This window comes from Pelophylax lessonae, assembly GCF_965119305.1.
Source record: "Pelophylax lessonae genome assembly, chromosome: 5".
NCBI classification, from domain to species: Eukaryota; Metazoa; Chordata; class Amphibia; order Anura; family Ranidae; genus Pelophylax; species Pelophylax lessonae.
Window position 1 is genome coordinate 488,456,579 of NC_138772.1, and position 21,045 is coordinate 488,477,623.

The 21,045-nt window shown below is 45.5% G+C and overlaps 1 protein-coding gene across 15 annotated transcripts in view; it reads right to left on the reverse strand.

The window, feature by feature from the left end:
* Nucleotides 1-20,633, reverse strand: part of UBR5 (ubiquitin protein ligase E3 component n-recognin 5) — a 161,825-nt gene extending 141,192 nt beyond the window's left edge. For all 15 annotated transcript variants that reach the window (XM_082257864.1, XM_082257859.1, XM_082257869.1 and 12 more), the window contains exon 1: nucleotides 20,288-20,633. In XM_082257864.1, coding sequence (XP_082113990.1) covers nucleotides 20,288-20,349 — 62 coding nt within the window. In that variant the 5' untranslated portion in view covers nucleotides 20,350-20,633. The remainder of the gene's footprint in view (nucleotides 1-20,287) is intronic.
* Between the last annotated feature and the right edge of the window lie 412 nt (nucleotides 20,634-21,045).

A 21,045-nucleotide genomic window follows, 5' to 3' on the forward strand; every position in this document is an offset into this window, starting at 1 on the left:
ATGAAACAGGCAGGCTGTCATTGTCACGCTCTCTAGCTTTGCATACTTGTTCTAGATCTGAGACTCAAAGTATTAGAGCCAGTAGATCAAACCAAGGCAACAAACATTAGAAGATGGTAAGCAATTCCTCCGAGGATATTGTGGAGGTGTGACATCTACCACAGCTGAGGATGCTTGGATTCTGACGTCCCGTAGTGGCACATTTGCTGAGAGGAACACACTATCCATCGGATAGCATTAGGGTCCAGAGAGAAAAGTTTAAACACACCACATACTGGAAAAGTATTTATCTACTCTTACAGGGTCATTTTAGTCTTGGGTAAGCAACAGGGAAGAAAGTGATTGCCTTGAAAACAGTATGGGGGCTGCCATTTCTGGTCCTCTTTTAATAACACTCGTTTTTATATCAGGGTTCAAATAATTTGCAGCGCAGACACAAAACATATATGCTGCAAGGGTGTCAGGAGATTGTCAGAGTTCCTTCTCTCCATTATTCTAGATCAGACTCTAGGACAGTGATGGCGAACCTTGGCACCCCAGATGTTTTGGAACTACATTCCCCATGATGCTCATGCACTCTGCAGTGTAGATGAGCATCATGGGAAATGTAGTTCCAAAACATTTGGGGTGCCAAGGTTCGCCATTACTGCTCTAGGAGGTACCAAAACATCAGCATCACAGCCAAGAAAACAAACTTTTTTTTTTTGTAAACTGAAAGTTATTTAGAAATACATAAAATAAATTTAGGTATACACCCCAATAGGCCATCAGGGTTCCTGCGGAACTGCAAATCAAAAATCTGACAGTTTAAACCAGGGGAGGGAACCTGCGGCCCGCAAAATCATCTGGTCTGCCCCCGTGCCACTGAGTGTCTCAGCTCAGCTGTCAAAATAGAGCCGATGTTTTCTGTATAGTTCCGGCTCTGTTCTGACAGTGAGTGAGTCACAGGCTGAGTGATATCAAATGCACTCCGCCTCTTACCAATACAGGAAACATTGTTTCTTCCCCCAGTGCGGCGCCGAACTTAGCCAGCGTTTCCCACCAGCAGTACCCACAGCACAGTACCAGCCTGAGCCAGCAGTACCCGCCAGCAGTTCTTTTCACGACTTACCACCGCAAAGAGTCGACTGTGCTCCAGACTAACCGACACAAACCTGGAAAACCAGTTGCTAGTAGCAAAATCATCAATACCAGCTAACATCACACACCTCACCAAAGAGAAGCAGTTGCAGCCATCACATTAGGGGTGAGTAAATCAAATGTTTGACCAAATACAACAGGCAAATTTTTTAAGTTGATTATTTTGTACGGCCCCCCAAATGATTTTATAAATATTCAAATGGCCCTTGGCAGAAAAAAAAAGGTTCCCCACCCCTGGTTTAGACCACCACTGCCAAATTTAATTTGAAATTATATTGATCTTCAAAAGTTTAATTTTTAAACAGTTATCCACAGAGACTTTGTCATAAGATTTATTTCCCCAACCAAGTTCTGAATAGTTTTTTGGAAGAGTACAGGACATGCCCTTCTGCACCTCACTGATGCTGTACAAATAAGGCCCCCTTCACACTTGTGCGACTTGTCCTGCGATTTGGGACTGCAAATTCGCATGACAAGTCGTAAAAAAAAAAAAAAAAAAAACGCGCAAAGCACTGCCCTCGCCTCAAAAGCGCTGAGCATTTTATGGGCAGTTTGAGCACCTCAGTGTGAAAGGGCTCCAAGACTGAGAACTAAGCGATTAAAGACTGCCGACTGCTCAGAGCTCACCGAGCAGAGTACCACCCCCCCCCCCCCTCCAGAGCACACCGAGCAGAGCGCCCACCGAGCAGAGCGCTGAGCTGTGGAGGGGGGCAAAAACAGTGGTTCGCTGAAAGACTGCGCACACTGCCTGCTGTAAAGTCAGGATCTTTACAGAGCCTGGACTGACTGAGTGACATCGGCCCACAGCAGACTTTAGCCCACTGTCAGTTGTAAGCTGGTCACAGGAGCACAGAACCAACTGCACTCCTGTAATCCATAGGTGTATTATAGCAAAAAAAGAAATTCTTTAAAACCCCAAGAACATTATAAAATGTTCTGATCGCAGAAGCCCTCTTGTAAAAAGACAGTAGTTGTGGAATATTTGGGCAACTGTTTAGAATTTTTTTTTTTTTTATACACCAAAATGAGTTGTAGTGTACACAATATACTTCACTTTTTTGTACTACATAAAAGATGAGGTAGTGATAAGTAAACAGACAGCAAATAGGTCAGGTCTCAAAACTGCGTACAAGTGAAATGGTAAAAAAAAATTTTTTACGCCACCCAATCATCAATAGGTGACTGTTTAGGGCGCGGCTCACATCTGCCGAATTGAGATCACAGGCAGAATCGCCTAAATTCTGCCAGCGATTACAAATTGCACTGCGATAGTGGCAAATGCACCACACGTTTGCGTGCCTTTCATTTTTAATGGCACCTCAAACACGGTGAGATTTTGCGGCAATCGAATCACGCGAAGCTGGTCGTCTATATTTAAAAAAAAAAAAAAAAAAGCTCCAGCTCTTTTCTGGGCAACAAGCTTTGCAACACAGTTTACCACACTAAAAAACTGCACCGTGGAATAGTACCCAAATACGCGTAGTGGGGTTTTCCTCTATTTCAGTGCAATTTGGAATCATGGACAGAATCACAGCAATTCTGCCAGCAATCTCAAATCACCAGATGTGGACGTGGCCTTATTGCAGTCCATCAGTTTAGTGCGAACCATAAATGAGGAACCTAGAATTACTGAGATAGATAGAGAGATTATATATATATATATATATATATATATATATATATATATATATATATATATATATATATATATACACATACACACACACACACATATACATACACACACACATACATACCCACATACACACCAAAAGTTTGGACACTTTCTCATTCAAAGTTTTCTTTATTTTTATGACTATGAAAATTGTAGAGTCACACTTCAAGAGGTAGTCACCTGAAATGGTTTTCACTTCACAGGTGTGCCTTGTCAGGTTTAATAAGTGTGATTTCTTACCTTATAAATGGGGTTGGGACCATCAGTTGTGTTTTGCAGAAGTCAGGTGGATACACAGCTGATAGTCCTACTGAATAGACTGTTAGAATTTGTATTATGGCAAGAAAAAAGCAGCTAAGTACAGGAAAACGAGTGGCCATCATTACTTTAAGAAATGAAGGTCAGTCAGTTTGAAAAATTGGGGAAACTTTGAAAGTGTCCCCAAGTGCAGTCACAAAAACCATCAAGCGCTACAAAGAAACTGGCTTACATGGGGACCGCCCCAGGAAAGGAAGAACAAGAGTCACCTCTGCTGCGGAGGATAAGTTCATCCGAGTTACCAGCCTCAGAAATCGCAGGTTAACAGCAGCTCAGATTAGAGACCAGGTCAATGGCACAGGGAGTTCTAGCAGCAGACACATCTCTAGAACAACTGTTAAGAGGAGACTGTGTGAATCAGGCCTTCATGGTAGAATATCTGCTAGGAAACCACTGCTAAAGAAAGGCAACAAGCAGAAGAGACTTGTTTGGGCTAAAGAACACAAGGAATGGACATCAGTGGAAATCTGTGCTTTGGTCTGATGAGTCCAAATTTGAGATCTTTGGTTCCAACCACCGTGTCTTTGTGCGACGCAGAAAAGGTGAACGGATGGACTCTACATGCCTGGTTCCCACCGTGAAGCATGGAGGAGGAGGTGTGATGGTGTGGGGGTGCTTTGCTGGTGACGCTGTTAGGGATTTATTCAAAATTGAATGCATACTGAACCAGCATGGCTACCACAGCATCTTGCAGCGGCATGCTATTCCATCCGGTTTGCGTTAAGTTGGACCAGCATTTATTTTTCAACAGGACAATGACCCCAAACACACCTCCAGGCTGTGTAAGGGCTATTTGACCAAGAAGGAGAGTGATGGGGTGCTGCGCCAGATGACCTGGCCTCCACAGTCACCGGACCTGAACCCAATCGAGATGGTTTGGGGTGAGCTGGACCGCAGAGTGAAGGCAAAAGGGCCAACAAGTGCTAAGCATCTCTGGGAACTCCTTGAAGACTGTTGGAAAACCATTTCAGGTGACCACCTCTTAAAGTGTGAGTCATGAAAATAAAGAAAACTCTTTGAATGAGAAGGGGTGTCCAAACTTTTGGTCTGTACTAATTATATATATATATATATATATATATATATATATATATATATATATATATATATACATATATACATACATACATACATACACACACACATATTAGATACATACACAATATATATATATATATACATACACACACACACACACACACACACACTATGTGTGCCACATTTGTATATACGTGTGCACGCTACATATGAGCTTGCGCGTGTGGGTAGAGTAAGTCCCGGTTCACACTAGCTCGACTTGTCAGGCGACTTGTCAGCCTGACAAGTCGCGGTCCATTCTGTGCTACGGGAACCGTTCTAATAGGAGCGACTCAAGTCGCTCCGACTTAGAAAATAGTTCCTGTACTACTTCGGGGCGACCTGGAGCGACTTACATGGACTTCCATTATGTGAAGTCCGTGCAAGTCGCGCCGAAGTCACGGTGCACGCGACTTCACAGGTTGCCCCCGAAGTTGGATCGCCATAGTGTGAACCGACACTAACAGGGGTGCTTTTTGTTTGTTTGCTTTGATATTTTATAACAAACACTTTTTTACATTTAACTCTATTGCTATCACAAGGGGGATAAAAAGCCAATGTGACAGCATTGGTCAGGTGAAAGGCTCCCTTTATGGAGATACCAGGGGTCTATTTGATTAATGTCTCCACTGTCTCCTGTGCATTGAGCTCACTATGCGCTTTGTGCACAGCTTTCTAGCCTGGATTTTGACAGCTGTGAACCAGAAGCACTCAGAGCTTGGCACTTTCTGGTTCACACTACGCAGTGGAAAACATGGAAAGCGTTTCCCCCAAGCTACCAGCATTCACCATCCTGACATCACTTGCTGATGCCCCAGGCTCCCAGAAGAAGCAGGAGAGACTGGGAACAATGAAGGGGGGAGGGGAGGCACCTGCGAGTTATGTAAAAGTGATTTGCAGGCTCTCCAACCACCCAGATCACTTTCATAGTAAAGCCAAGAGGCAGCTGCACAAAACTGAAAGCAGCTCACAGCTGCTACTGCAGCTATAAGCTTGTTTTAATTCTTGAGACTTTGGATGTACTAGTTATGTCCAAAGTAGTTATAACAGCAAAATGTTTTTATTCCTAAAATAGAGGAAAGAAAGTTCTACTTACCTGTAATGGTAATTGCACAAGCAACCTCCCCTCACCTCCTCTTTTGGGGTCCCCTGCCAGTGCTCTGTTCCTCCTCTTGAGTGCACCCATAACAAGTTGCCTATGGGGGCACACTTGTGGGCTCGCTCCCAAGCCAGGCTGTGTGCATCCCTAGACACACAGTGTGGCATGGCCCTGTTGCCCACAGGATTTGATTGACAACAGCAAGAATGGCTCCTGCCGCACCCTGTGAGAAGATGAAGGGTAAGAGCCGCTGCAGACAGTGCCAGATTGGGAAAGAACTTAAGACACACGGGTCAAATATCGGGCAACATTGGCCGGTTAAAAAAAAAAAAAAAAGGCGGACAACACAACATATGGTCCATGTGTATGGCAGCCGATCCAACAAAAGCCAGCCGTCAGGCCGGTGTTTGTTAAAGGGGCATGACCCGATCAGTGCCCTCAGCCAATGACAGAGCGCTGACCAGTGCGTTCGGGCAGGGCACCCCCCTGTCAGAACACAATAGCTCAGCGGGAGGAGATCACTGTACACGGATTGTTAGTACAGCGGCTCCTCTCAAGCTCTGCATTTTTTTTTTTAGTGTTTAGGAAAGTAGACGTGGCGATACAACTACTGGGAAATGATTTACCTTAATGCAGGGAATGCATTAAAAGTGAGAAGTTTTTTTTTTTTTTTTATCTTCATGCATTCTATGCATGAAGGTTAAAAAAAAAAACCCTGTGCGTAGGAGCTCCCCAGACCCCCCCCCCCCCCAATTACTTATCTGAGCCCCCTCTTGATCCAGCGATGTCCATGAGAGACCTCTCCAGGGACTCGCGCTTCTGATTGTTTTTTGGCAGCAGTGGGAGACACCGACTCCCGCTACTGTCAATCACAGCCAATAAAGAGACAAAGTAGGGGAAGGGGGGGCAGCGCGAAACGCAGCTCCGTGTGTGAACGAGTAGGTAAGTAGAGCATAAAATGGATAATTTCCAGTGCAAGGATATGTGTAATAAGGACGCAACCTACCTCACATATTCCAAATGGATATAAAAAAGGAGCGATAGGTTGCGGTGCCTGAAAAAAGCTACAAATGCATCAGTCAAAAACTGCTATTTCTTTAAGCACATTGTGTGAAAAACAAAAAAATATAAATTATACACACACACACACACACATACAATACACTAGTAGAGGTGCCTAGAGAGAATCACGTACAATAAAAGTGCTATATTCTTAAACCCATGTATACATGGAAGTAAAGGTGACACATATACACTACAGTAACTATATGACCAATATTAGTACACTATGGCTATATATCCCCCCCCAAAAAAAAGTGCACCTGGTGACGTCATTCTGACGTAACGCATAGAGCATCATTGCATCACTTCTGGTCCGTGGAACGCATTGCGTTCCGGATACAGTGTACAGAACAGACAGCTCGGATCTAAGGCTTTGAACCTCTGCTTGTTTGTAAGTGTATTCACTTGTATTTATTAAAATCTCGTATGGAATTACGCTGAGACGCCTCTTTTCATCCCTATAAACCTGTGATGGGAGCCCCCAGTGATCTGGTGCATTGAGGTGGAGAAGGAAATATGCCGCTGTTTGGTTGGGGTCTGTGACCCCTGCAGGGGTTTCATCTTCTGCCCCCCATAACCTGGTGCATTGAGATGGAGGAAATATACCGCTGTTTGGTGTTGGTGACCCCTGTAGGGGTTTCATCTTCTGGTGAGTGCAAACCTGAGAGGGGGGGGGGGTGGGAGCATGAGTGTATACACCGTCACAGCATATCACCAGAGACTGCTTTTTATTTGCACTTGTCACTTTATATGGACTCATGAATTTTTTGGATCAATTTATATTTTATGTACTGTGGTTTTGCATTCTTTTGCACTGAGAGCACTTTTTATACAACACCACGTTCTGTCAAGTATATATACTTAGGAGATCTATTTTTTTTTTGGCACTATTTTTGGATATATAGCCAGAGTGTACTGAGATTGGACATATAGTCACTGTACTGTATCTCACACTAATATATCTATCTCTCTAGCCACATATACATATATACACACACACGTGTGTGTGTGTGTGTGTGTGTGTGTGTGTGTGTGTGTGTGTATATATATATATATATATAGCACTTTGACTGATGCACTTGTAGCTTTTCTTAGGCAGTGCCACCTATCGCTCCTTTTCATATCCAGGTTATGCCCCGTTCACACTGGGGCGACGCTACTTCCTGGGGCGACCTCGGAGCGGCCGGCACAGACTTCATAACATTGAAGTCTATGCAGGTCGCTACGGGTCGCCCCAAAGAAGCTCCGGACCCTTTTTCTAAGTCGGAGCGACTTGTGTCGCTCCTATTAGAACGGGTCCACAGCTTCTCTATGCAAGGCGACCAACGACGACCTGTCAGGCGACCAGGTCGCCTGACAGGTCGCCCCAGTGTGAACGGGGGCTAAGTAAAACTTGTTATTTTAAAAACAAAAAAAGTTATCAATTTAAAAGTAAACAAAAAGGTCTTCGAACCACTTTAACTAAACCAAGATCATTCTAGAATAAAAATGTACACTTTAATTAGTACATGGTTTTAAAAACAATGGTTACTGCAGATAAAGTAGGGGGAAGAAAATGTTTTTTTGGTTTAAGTTTTGTGTCTATTGATTGCGCTTACATTTGCAGTACAGAATTTATTTCTATCTAGAGATTCTCCCTCTAGTGGCTGAATATAAAGCAGAGTCATTCAGCCTCTGACTTCATACCAAGATAAAACCCTCAGCCATGTCACAAGCATATTAGTTTAAAATCAACCAGACGAGTACATTTGCTGCAATGCCTACCAAATGATCGGAAACACAAACCTTCAAAACAAAACATTTGTGACACAAATGTGTTAAAACTAACATGGCGCAACACTACAATGCTTTAAAATACCAGAAATAGATATTAACATTAACTGTATCCCCTCCCCTGCATAGCTTCCCCCCCCACAAAAATGATGATGTACTTGACCTGACAGTCTGTAGGCACACACAGATTTAGGCAAATACCACCGTATACAGCTGTACACAACACCTGTGCCTCCCAAGCAGGGAAATACATCTGAACTGTACAACTCCAGTTGGTTGAACTTCAAGGTCCCACTCACAGTATGACATGCGATTTTCACATGATTCTGCATGTTGCCCAAAAAGAAGCTCAGCCCCTTTTCAGGTGACAAGCTTTTACACGGTTTGCGAAGGTGCGGCTTGTAATGATTATCACAGCAGAAATGCATCGTATTTGGGTTGGCATTGAAGGATGACACCCAGCACAGTACACTGCCGTGATTGGGATCGCAGGCAGAATTGTAGCGACTCTGCCCGCCATCCCAAATAACGAGATGTGAACCAGGCCCAACAGTGGGTTCACACTGGTACGCTGTGGTTTGGCCGCAGCACAACTGTACGTTTTAGATACAGTCACATTCTATTAGACCACGCATTTTCATGAAAGCCAAATCCTGCATGCGGTATTGTACCACACAGTCTAACAGAAGTCAATGAGCACGGCATGTAAAATGTGGACACAATCGCGCTGCACCCGCACTGTGGTTGAAGCTCATCAGTGGTAAACCTGGCCTAAAAAATGGACAGTTATGTTAAGTCAAGTATGAGATCTGGAAATTAGACAAGGCTGAAAATAAAGTGAGCCTAGAAAGGTCACCAAAAGCTCCTTCTTAATCCAGCACACGGCTACGTTCACATCTAGGCGTGGCTATTTTTATAGGCGTTTTAGGTTGACAAGTAACCAATGAAAAAATAAAAACATCTGTAATCTGCCAAAAAAGAAGCTCATGTACTTGAGCGGCGGGCGTTTTGCTTAAGGCGACAGAGGGCTCAGATGTGAACAGGGGCCATCGAAATGAATGGGGTTTGTCTTATTGGGCGTTTTTAGAGTTGAGGCTAAGAGCAGAAAATCGCCTAGATGTGAACAGAGCCTAATGACCTAAACCGCATCTGCTACTTAAACTCTCCAAATTACTTTTACATTTCCTTCCTAAAAAATAAAATTAACCACTTGCCAACCAGACGCCACAGTTATCCTGCGGCAGGTCGGCTGTTACGTGGAATGGCATACACGTGTGTCGCTTTGTGTAGCAGTTAGTGTGGGCGCGCACGCACCGATTGGCTAGAGGGGGAAGCCAATCAGCGGGTCTGGCGGTAGCGATGTCCGTTGGCACTTGCGATCGCCCCCATGGAGACCAAACACGGCAGACCACTGTTCTGTCAGCGATAAACAGGGATCCAATGTTTCATATTTAGGAACACAGGTCTCCGGTGTTCATAAAGTGAGCCCATCCCCCACACAGTTAGGAAAGCACACATTTAACCCTTTGAACGCCCCTGGTGTTAACCCGTTCCCTGCCAGTGTCATTACAGTAACAGTGCATATTTTTACCACTGATTACAGTAGTGTCACTGGTTCCCCCAAAAGTGTCAAAAACGTAAATTAGGTGTCCGATCTGTCTGCCACAACGGCGCAGTCCGGCAGGAGGGGGGGGGGGGGGAGAACACACACACACGCTGATTGTCACCATTACTAGTACAAAAAATAATGACAAATCTTTCCCCCAGTTTGTAGACTCGATAACTTTTGCGCAAACCAATCATACATTTCTTGGGATTTTTATACCAAAAATATGTAGCAGAATACATATTGGCCTAAAATGATGAAAAAATTTGATTTTATTGGGAATGTTTTAAAGCAGAAAGTAAAAAAAAAATGTTTATTTTTCAGAATTGTCACTCTTTGGCTCCTTTCACATGGTCCGCTGTACGGTGCAGACCGTTCTCTGCTCAGCAGGGGGGGGGGGGGGAATCGACGATCCGCCGATCCCCGCTGAGCGGGCAGGTGACAGCTCCCTCTCCACTCTGTGTGCGGAGAGGGAGGCGTCAGAGCCCCGCAGCTCTCTATGGCAGAATCAGATGAGAGCGGACCGCCTGTCCATTCTCATCCGATCCCTTGGACGCATTGGAAAATAGGGTTTCCATCCGTCCGGATTTCACAGACAGGATTGTATAGCAGCGGGTGTCAGCGGACATGTCTCCGCTGACCCATAGGGATGCATAGAGGATCTGATCAGATCCGCCTAAAAAACTGACAGGCGGATCTCATCAGATCTCATTTGTGTGAAAGGAGCCTTAGTTTATAACACAAAAAAAGAAAAAAAAAAAAATGCAGAGGTGATCAAATACCACCAAAAGAAAGCTCTATTTGTAAGAAAAAAAGGACAATTTTATTTGGGTACAGCGTTGCACGACCACGCAATTATCAGTTAAAATGACGCAGTGCCATATTGCAAAAAATGGCCTGGTCATTGAGGGTAAAACCTTCCGGTCCTTAAATTGGGTATTAAAAAATTGACTTATAGTAGTCGAATAGTTCTTTTACTTTAGTTTGAGAACAAGCAGCGCATTTCTTTTGCGGTCATGTGCACTGCTCTAATCAAACTATACAACAGTAATCATTGTGCCTGCTGATTCTAAACGCGCATTGCTGTGCTGTCCGAGTGGCGATATTATAAATGGAGGATGCAGCCCCCAGCAGCACACATAAGGGCCTCTCATTCATATCATTTTTGTAAGTCTCTCGGAAACAAGCACTTGTGTGCCTACGCTCCTAAACAGAGCGGAACCGCATATACCAAACAGAGCAACCTCCTACTGGAGCTGAGCAGAGCAGACTATAAATCCATACTGTGCTGCCAGAGGGTGCTATATTAGGAGGTACAAAAGTGACAGATGAATCTACAGAATTCTATTTTTTTTTTTTTTTTTGTTCCTATTGGGTTTACTGACACTTTAAAGATAAAATGTTATGAAGTTATTGCAACATTCTAACAAGAGGCAGTAGATAAAAGAAAAAAAGACATCTGTAACAGCTACAAAGTATTGGCTGAAACAGAAAGCCCTGCAGATGGAGGAGAGCGCCTTCCATGAGGCTAGGCCTCTTCCAGATAACATGTGACAAGGCAGCATGGAAATGTGTCACCAGGTCACAGCATAAAACTTCTGACAGGCCTGCAAGGCTGAACCGCTAGAGAGGATTTATTCACAGCACACACGTTCTACATTGCTTCTCTCTACAGACAGTATATTAACAGCAACATTCATATTCACAAAGTGTCTTTTCACATTAAATGGGAAAACAATTATTCAAAACATACTGATCCTCCTCTTAATTTAGAAAAGATATGCCTTTAATTGAAAACTCCATTCCCTGAATTACTACAGAACTGATTTTCAAGCAGAGTATACAACATTGGGGATGTTTTAGATTTCTACAGAAACAAGAAAAAGCAAAAACATCTTAAAAGCCCTATGATTTTATTATAGAAGGGTTTCCCAACTCTCAATGTCTCTGCATAAAATACAAAAGGAAATCCTTTACAGTGACAGAATCAGAACCCAATTAAATGTATATCTGCCATACAACATCTAATAATCCATGCCACACTAATCCCAAGGCACACAGGAATATCACAGGTAAATTAAATTGGACGGTAAAAAACAAACAAGAACACAAAGCACATGAGAGAGATATGAAAGCATGTGAGCCATTCATCATCCTGTAAAGACTAACAGATAATTATCACATAAACATACACACAACCATCCTCTACAAACAGGTGACAGAAAATAAAAAGGGACTTCAGGTAAAAGTACCCAACGTACCAAGATGACTATAAATGTGTAATAAAGGGGAAGAATACTTTGTTGGAAACAAAGGAGTGCGTGCTTTTCCAATGGCTGTATAGCATGTGACAGATCTCCAGCTACTGTGGAACCTATGGGTGGGAAACTGCTGTGTGCCCAGCATTGCAAGAACTGCTTTGTTTATAAGAAAACAGAACTTCTATAAAGGCCGATAGTGTGTGTACATGAGATCCAAACTGAAACGGGTCAGAGGAACAGTAATCGTGCAATTTAGCAACAAAAGTAAGCTGCCCATACACGGTGGTTAAAACAAGAGAAAAATCAATAGATTCCCCCACCTCTTAATAGAGTATAGATGGAGGAATCTGCACTGCCAGCTATTTTATTTAGACAGCCTCAGCTGTCTGAGTACCCAAAAAGTGACTGCATTCCTGAGTTCCCAATTGAGACGTTAAGAGTTATAAAGTATGGGAATAGGGTTTTTTTTTTTTTTACAGAATCACAATTACCTAAGGTGGATGCTGCATCTGGACCCCGCCAACTCTTAGGGCTCTTTCACACAGGCGGACCGTTCAGATCTGCCAAAAAAAATGGACAGGCGGATCTGAACGATCCCCCCATGTATCCCTATGGGGCATCGGATGTCAGCGGAGACATGTCCGCTGACACCCGATCCGTCAAATCTGGACGGATGGAAACCCTTTTTTCCATCCGTTCCCATCCGATTCCCCCATAGAGATGTATGGGGAACTGACAGCTGCGTCTCCACACACAGCGCGGAGACAGCTGCCGTCCTCCTGCTCAGCAGGGTATCGGTGCATCGATCCCCCGCTGAGATAAACAGAGTCCATCTGACGGACGGACAGTGTGAAAGGGGCCCAACACTGAGAAATTAAACATTGGTGATCGCTCGGTTCTCACATCTCCCTGAGCAGAGAGCTGGGGAATGTCAGTCACTGGCTATTTGCTGCTCTGCCCCTCATGCCAGTTCAGGCATGTGGGCGGATCCTGACCATATGGTCACACTCTGTCCTGAGCCTGGACCGGCTCTGTGACATCAGCTGAAAACGGGTCTGCACTGCACTCCTGTAATCCACAGAAGTACAGCCAAAACGAGCTTTAGGCTAGTTTGACACCAGAGGTGTGATGGAGTGCACACTTTTCCCACACAGTGTGTAGGGTAGCAGATTCATATCAATGTGCCGGTCTATGTGTGCGAAATGCTAAAAGAGAAGTCCTTGACCTTTTTCAACTAGCGTTGCACCGATACTGAGCATTTGTACAAGTACTCGTATGAATGCTCAGATACTAAAACAGACAGTCTGCAGATTGGAACCACCGCCTTTATTGAGAAAGATGCTGGACATCAATGCGTGAGGGTGTGGCAGTGTAGGATGTGACATCCAGACCACAGGATCGGTCTTTTGAGTAAGGGCTCTTTCACACACTATGTCCGTCAAACGGACTCCGCTTTTCTCAGCGGGGGATCGATCCACAAAAGGATGACAACTGTGTCTCCGCTCTGTGTGCAGAGACAAAGCTGTCAGTTCCCCATGCATCTCTATGGGGGAAATCGGATGGGAACGGACCGTTGGTCCATTCTCATCCGATCCAATGGACGGATGGAAAATAGGGTTTCCATCCGTCCAGATTTGACGTATCGGGTCGGATGTCAACGGACATGTCTCCACTGACATCCGATGCCCCATAGGAATGCATGGGGGGACCGTTCAGATCCGCCAAAAAAATTAACAGGCGGATCTGAACGGTCCGCCTGTGTGAAAGGGGCCTTACAGGGTTAGATTTATATTAAATTCATAATATATTTAACATACAGGGTAATCATTTTTCGTTAGTCTACAAAAACTGTCAACACTAAAAATAGGCGTCGGTAATTGGTATTGGCGAGTATTTGAGAAAAAGTATCGGTACTCTCTTAAAAAAACGGTATCTGTGCATCCCAATTTTAAACAAATGCCTGGCACCATGCGACTTGGCGTATGCATTAGGTGTGTGGGGCAGAGTGTTTCTGTGCAGGTCAGGAAAGCGAGCAATTTTGTGCACGTTCTGGGCAGACAATGTGACGAACAAATAAAGCCGAACACCAGCTAACACTTTAAGCAGGTAAAGGTTTTACATAAATAAAAGCTGACCATTGTAAGCACCTCTGTTCGTTATAGAGGATTGGTCTCAGCCCTTTAACCACTTGCCGACCGCCGCAAGTACATATACTGCGGCGGTGAGCCCCTCACAGGCAAAGTGACGTATATATATAAGTCACTAGCCTGTGAGGCTCTGGGGAGCGAGCGTGCTCTCACACGGTCACGGCTTATCCCCAACCCCCCCCCCCAGCGCGCGTGTGTGTGTGTGTGTGTGTGTGTGTGACCGGCGGACCCGATGTCCGCCGGTCACTCGGCGATCGTCGCTGCAGAGGGAGAAAGTCAGGCGGCTAGTGTAAACAAGCCGCCTGCATTCTCCCCTGTGTAGAAACAATGATCATACGGTTCTACTATGTAGGACCGTTGATCATTGTTCCTACAGCTCAAGCTGCAGCCAATCACAGTTAGAATCACGCCCCTAGGGACACACACAGCCCCTCCCTCTCAAATTAAGTTAACCCCTTCACTGCCAGTGTAATTTTACAGTAAGTGCATTTGTATAGCACTGATTACTGTAGAAATGTCACTGGTAACCCCAAAAGTGTCAAAAATGTCAGTCAAGGGATCCGATCTGTTGGCCGCAATGTCGCAGTACCGCAAAAAAAAAAAAAAAAAAAAAAACACGCAGATTGCCGCCATTACGCATTAGAAAAAAAAAACAAAAATGACAAATCTTTCCCTTTGTTAGTAAACGCGATAACTTTTGCGCAAACCAATCAAAATATGCTTTTTGCGATTTTTTTTTTACCAAACATATGTAGCATAAAACAAATTGCCCGAAAATGTAAAACATTTTGATTTTTACATTTTTTGGGGGGGGAATTTCATATAAAAAAATGTGAAAACTATTGTTATTTTTGCAAAATTTACGCCGTTTTTTTGTTTATAGCACATGATCAAAAAAAAAAAATCGCACAGGTGATCAAATACCACCAAAAGAAAGCTCTGTTTGTGGGAAAAAAAGGACGTCAAATTTGTTTAGGTAAAGCGTCGCACGACCGCGCAATTGTCCGTTAAAGTCACGCAGTGCCGAATCGCAAAATACCCCCTGATCAGGAAGGGGGTAAAATCTTCCGGGGCTTAAGTGGTTAACTGATACTTTTGCTGTACAGATTGATCTGCTAGGAAGTTGAAAAGTAACAGACTTACTGGCCAGATAACATGAAAGGAAAAAAAACTAAAAATAGAAAACCCTAGTACAACCACCAAGAACAGGTTAGCTGCAATAGATTTTGTTTCTGGATTTAATACCATTTAAAGAAATGGTCGGGGGCAGGTTATATTTTGTTGCACTGCTACATTTGAATTTAAGAGACTGAACTTAGGAATCAAGCTGCAATCTCTGTGCTGCGCGGGCTCTCAGAAAACCGGGATCAGCATGCCAGTGCATGCAGCATGCATTGGTAGCATGTGGCCCTCCAGCAGTGGTATGAGGATGTACTTAATTATAGTGCTTCCTTTTTACTGATTAACTCCATATACACAGTAAAACAATTGCTTCTTGAATTTTACCAGTCCTCAAACTAAAATGGGAACAAATTTTACTTTTGCACAAACACCCTTTGGTAAGCAAAACAAGTTGAAAGACAACAGCTGGTAAAATGAGAGCGATCTCAAGGTCCTGTATTTGGGGAGCCATCTACAGTGCATAGACAAAGAGCTTCCACAGAGAGAGAGAAGGGGCTCCCTGTCCTTGGGTCAAACATGCGACTCTTCTAAAGCTGGTATTGAAAGCCTCATCACATCTTTGTAAATAAAAAGTCTGGCATGTCAGCAACAAACTCATTCAATATTTTCTCTGAGCTGTGCCTGTACTTGGTTTACCTGGCCCTTTTCCACCCCAAAATGCCCAACTGTCAAGACCAAATCTAATATCAGCTTTTGATGGAGTAGAGAAGAGTTGTGTCCTCTCTCTGGGTTTTATTGCTCCCTGTGCCGGGGTACCGGTGACCACAGTCACATGGACACAAAATTGTCAATTTCTCATCACTCTGAGTGGTTACTTGAGAAAGGATGGAGGGGAATCTTCCAATGGTGTCATCTAATCAACCCCAATGGGGAGTGGCTATTGGAATCTGACAGGTAACCAATCCCACTTCTGCTCACAACACCTCAGCCCATCTTCTCCCCGCAGTCATCTGGGACACATCATAGGTCCCAGAACATTGCAGGACCATTCACAATGTGCAAGCGCAGATTACGCATGCATAGTGAGAACCCAGCTGTAAAGCCCAAGCAGTCACTGTCGGGTGCCCACAGTTAAGATGCCAGCTTCAGGACAGAGGTCCAAGGGAAGGAACGGTTCAGGTGAGAAAACCATGGACCCTGGGACAGGTGAGTGGCTATTTTTTTTTTTTTTCTTTTAAAAGCAGCTACAGTTTTAGTAACTGCTGACTTAATTTCTAGAAAAATGTCTGGAGCTCCTCGTTAAATAACACCACAAAAAAAAAAAAAAAAACGAAAAAAAAAAAACACACTTCCTTCCGTCATACAACCGTCTACCATCACAATGCCTGGATGAAACTCTTGGACAAGCTTCCAGTAAGAGGACACCATGGAGCACATCACCAAATTATTTCCTATGTAGTATGAGACAATTACAGATATTACCAAGATAATTTAGAAGTGTCACCTTGTGCCCAGTTATCAAAAAGCAGTCACATGACCAGCGAATCCTGCGTTCTGGTGGCATCTGCAAATTTGTCACTGCACACCGAGATTACGGTGCACCATCAGGGGGGTAGACTGTTAAGTGACAGCTAGCCCCTTGATGACACCCTTTGTCACATGCCCAATGTGGTGTAGAATTGCTCAAAACTTCCTAAGAAGCATGACACCTGTTTCACAGGAGGTTTTGGGCAACTGGCAGGAGGGGGGGGGGGGTAGAGGTGCGTCATTTGCCCCTAGGTGTGAAGGCGAGGTCCTGGAAAAAAGCCATATTAAAATAAAGAATTGAAACGACGTTGTGTAAAAGCATGACGACACTAGTGTTGCTCTCTGAAGAGTGATTGGCATCGAGATTACTTTTTAAAGAGCATTTCACAGGTGGTATGAAGGTGCTGTGTGGTGTCCTCACCGTCAGCTTTATTCCCTTGAACCCTGCACTAGCTAGCCACAATTGCATGGGGTTGTAAAGTAGCTGCAGAGTCACGATCGGTGGATGGTAGTGCTGCTAACCAAATGGCTATAATAATTCTTGCTGCAGCTGCAAAGTATTGTAACTACGGCATACGTACAGCCCCAGCTGCTGCGCTGGGGGGGGGGGGGGGGGGTCAGTAAAAGCACAGCTCAACAGCTGAGTTTTATCCCCCTAAAAGCTAGTTTGAACAAGCCCTAAAAGTAATGGATTATTTATCTTATATAGTATATATTACTTTGTTAGAAGTAGCGGTCAACAAAGGAAAGCCAACACTTTTCGGGGGCTCCAAGGGTCCCCTGTTAGAGCAGCTGGAGAACCACTGGACTACATGAGAAAGATCTGTCACGCAGCACAGACTTCCTCAGCCCTGATGAAGGGGAACTTTATCTCTTGAAACGCATCGGCTTTCCTTTGTTTCATACATCATCTAAATCTGTCCATACATAGTTTGAATTCCAGTGAATTTGAATGACATTGGAGCCAAGGATGGCCCCGTTCAGAAATTGAGAGATATAATTAATAGTCGGCCAATCAGCTACAGTCCAGGTTTGGGTTTTTCATAGAGCCGTGGTTGCTGGCAGGGGAGGTTCCTCCAGCCATGTGTGGATGGAGGAATCTCTGGATTTCCCTTGTTTAGTAAGTAAGGCCGATAGTGGGATCTCTGTATATATAGCAGTAGTAATCTCTGTATTTACAGTGAAGTCCCAGTGTGAAAAAAAAAAAAAAAATCCTGGGAGCTACAAATACTGTAGCTGCTGACTTAATATGACACCTACCTGTCCAGGGATGCTGCGATATCGGCACCCCTAGCTGATTCGCCAATAGGCTTTGGGGTGCAGGAACCGGTGTTCTGTCGAAAACTCCAACTCGCCAAAATTTCCAACCACATCACTTCCGGTGACTCTCCAGCAGCAATAATTGGAGATTTTGATGACTTGGCTGTTCTTACAGAACACCATCAGCGTATACACTATGCTACACCATTTAATGAGTGGACATTGTTAGTTCTACCGTTAATAACCAACATGGCCGCCGCCAAGGCGGTGACAACTTTCCTCCTCCTCACACGGTGTTCTGTGAAAACAGCCACCTTGCCCTGTATCATAGGGTATACGCTGCTGGTGTTATGTGAAAACAGTCACCTCACCCCATATGGTAGTGTATACACTGCCGGCCCGGTGTCCTGTAAATACAGCCACCTTGCCCGTACCGTATACGCTGCCGGTGTTCTGTAAATACAGCCACCTTGCCCCGTAGTGTATACGCTGCCGGAGTCCTGTAAATACAGTCACCTCGCCCCGTACCGTATACGCTGCCGGAGTTCTGTAAATACAGTCACCTCGCCCCGTACCGTAGTGTATACTCTACCAGTGTCCTGTAAATACAGTCACCTCGCCCCCATACCGTAGTGTATACGCTGCCGGAGTCCTGTAAATACAGTCACCTCGCCCCGTACCGTAGTGTATACGCTGCCGGAGTCCTGTAAATACAGTCACCTCGCCCCGTACCGTATACGCTGCCGGTGTTCTGTAATTACAGCCACCTCGCCCCGTACCGTAGTGTATACGCTGCCGGAGTCCTGTAAATACAGTCACCTCGCCCCGTACCGTATACGCTGCCGGAGTTCTGTAAATACAGCCACCTCGCCCCATACCGTAGTGTATACTCTACCAGTGTTCTGTAAATACAGCCACCTCGCCCCGTACCGTAGTGTATACGCTGCCGGAGTCCTGTAAATACAGTCACCTCGCCCCGTACCGCAGTGTATACGCTGCCGGAGTTCTGTAAATACAGTCATCTCGCCCCGTACCGTATACGCTGCCTGTGTTCTGTAAATACAGCCACCTCGCCCCGTACCGTAGTGTATACGCTGCCAGAGTTCTGTAAATACAGATCCTCGCCCCGTACCGTAGTGTATACGCTGTCGGAGTTTTGGAAATACAGCCAAGCTGCCAAAATCTACAATCATTGCTGCTGGAGAGTCGCCGGAAGTGACGTAGTTAGAGATTTTGCTGAGTTGGAGTTTTCGGCAGAACATCCACATCTGTAGTAAAGGAAACAAAAAGTGAAGCCTTGCGGCTTTACAGCCTGTTCCCTACTGCGCATGTGGGAGTCGCGCTGCCCTTTCTGAACGGTCCCTGCAGTCTTCTGGGATCTCGGTGTCCCCCAGAAGACGGCGGGAGGAGGAGGGGGCTGAGATTTACGTAGATTGCCATGTGGTGAGCTGACCAGGAAGAAGGAGCGGGTACCTGGCAAAACCAGGTGCCACCCAGGTGCCATATGTGGGAGTAGAAGGGTGTAAACAAGTGGGTGGAGCTCCACATTAAATGCGTACCTACAGATGAGCTCACAATAGCAGTAGGTACAGAAAATACCTCCATTTTCCTCTCCGTTTAAGAGATATTCACACCAGATTTAGCCGCGATGGCGATCTGCAGTCAGGGCACGGGGAATGTGCCACGAATGAAGATCGCCGTGTTGCTATGACGACAACTCCCGCTAACAGTGATGTCATTGCGCCCCAGCCAATTAACCAAGATCATGAACCCAAAAGGAGGGCTGTGTAAAGATGGAGGCGCCGGCAATACTTCTGTCGTCACCGACATACGCATGGCGAGGCGCCAACAGAAACCCCGAAAGGAGGGGGGAGGGGGACTCAAGGCCCCGCTAATCCCCCTTCCCAGGGTCCACCTCCTTAGGATTACACGGGAAGCGCAGGGGAGGTCTTTATTTGGATGAATAATCCGGCCCACACGGCGCCAGCGACAACACTAACCCGTTACGACACGCAAATCAATGTACTCCGTAAAACACGACAAACTCTGATTGGCTACAGCCTTCTTCTATTAAACCCCATTCCTTATCACATGGTGTGAGGTGTGGGCCCCATGTGTGGGAAAGCTGGCCTCTGATTGGCTGGGGCCCCTCTATTGTCGCACTGGCCCCAGGCCTCAGCCTCTGAGGGGAGCTGATGGTGGAGGGGGGGAGGGGATTACCGGTCATTTAGTTGGTCCTCGGTCCCGGGCAGCGGATGGACCACGAAGTGAATGGAAGTCATGGCGGCTCCGCCGAGGATTATTAATAGGACTACGGGAAGAAGATGTCTGCTGGCCGCCCTACGAGGCGGAGCCTCGGCCTCTCCTCCCGCTCTACCGCCAGACAAAGCCGGCCCCGGCTACACGCGGCTCCCTTCTCTCTTCCTTCGCTGATTCTTCGCCAGCCTCGTAAAACTAAATCCGACACCGGCTGGAAATCGGCGGAGCCCTCAGTACCCGGACGCCATCTTGCCGCCTCCAAGCAGTCTGCTTCTCCCCTCCTCCTCCTCTCACCAGGACCTCAGCGGGGGATGCAAGCTTCTCCCTGATTGGCTGGCCGCGGAAAGCCTCGCCGGCCAGGAGGGTCCTCCAAGGAGCTTTCTGATTGGTTAGAAGGAGTGCTCTTTCGGGGTATGATCGCGCATGCGCGAGATATGTGACAGCCTTGGGAGGGGCGGACGTGACGTGTGGGAAGGACGCATGCGCAGAGCGAGTTTTTTGGGGGGTTGGCTCTTAAAGAAAAAAAAAACGTTGAGGCTGTATTGTACAGCATCGGTAGTCACTTTATTTAATATAGGGGCCCCTGACATCACTAGAGGGCCACACATAGCATGCAATGCTGCAGTGAGACATTTGGGTTTATTTACTAAAGGCAAATCCACTGTGACCTGCAAAGCGCAGTCACTGTAGATCTGAAGGGAAGATCTGCTGATTTCTAT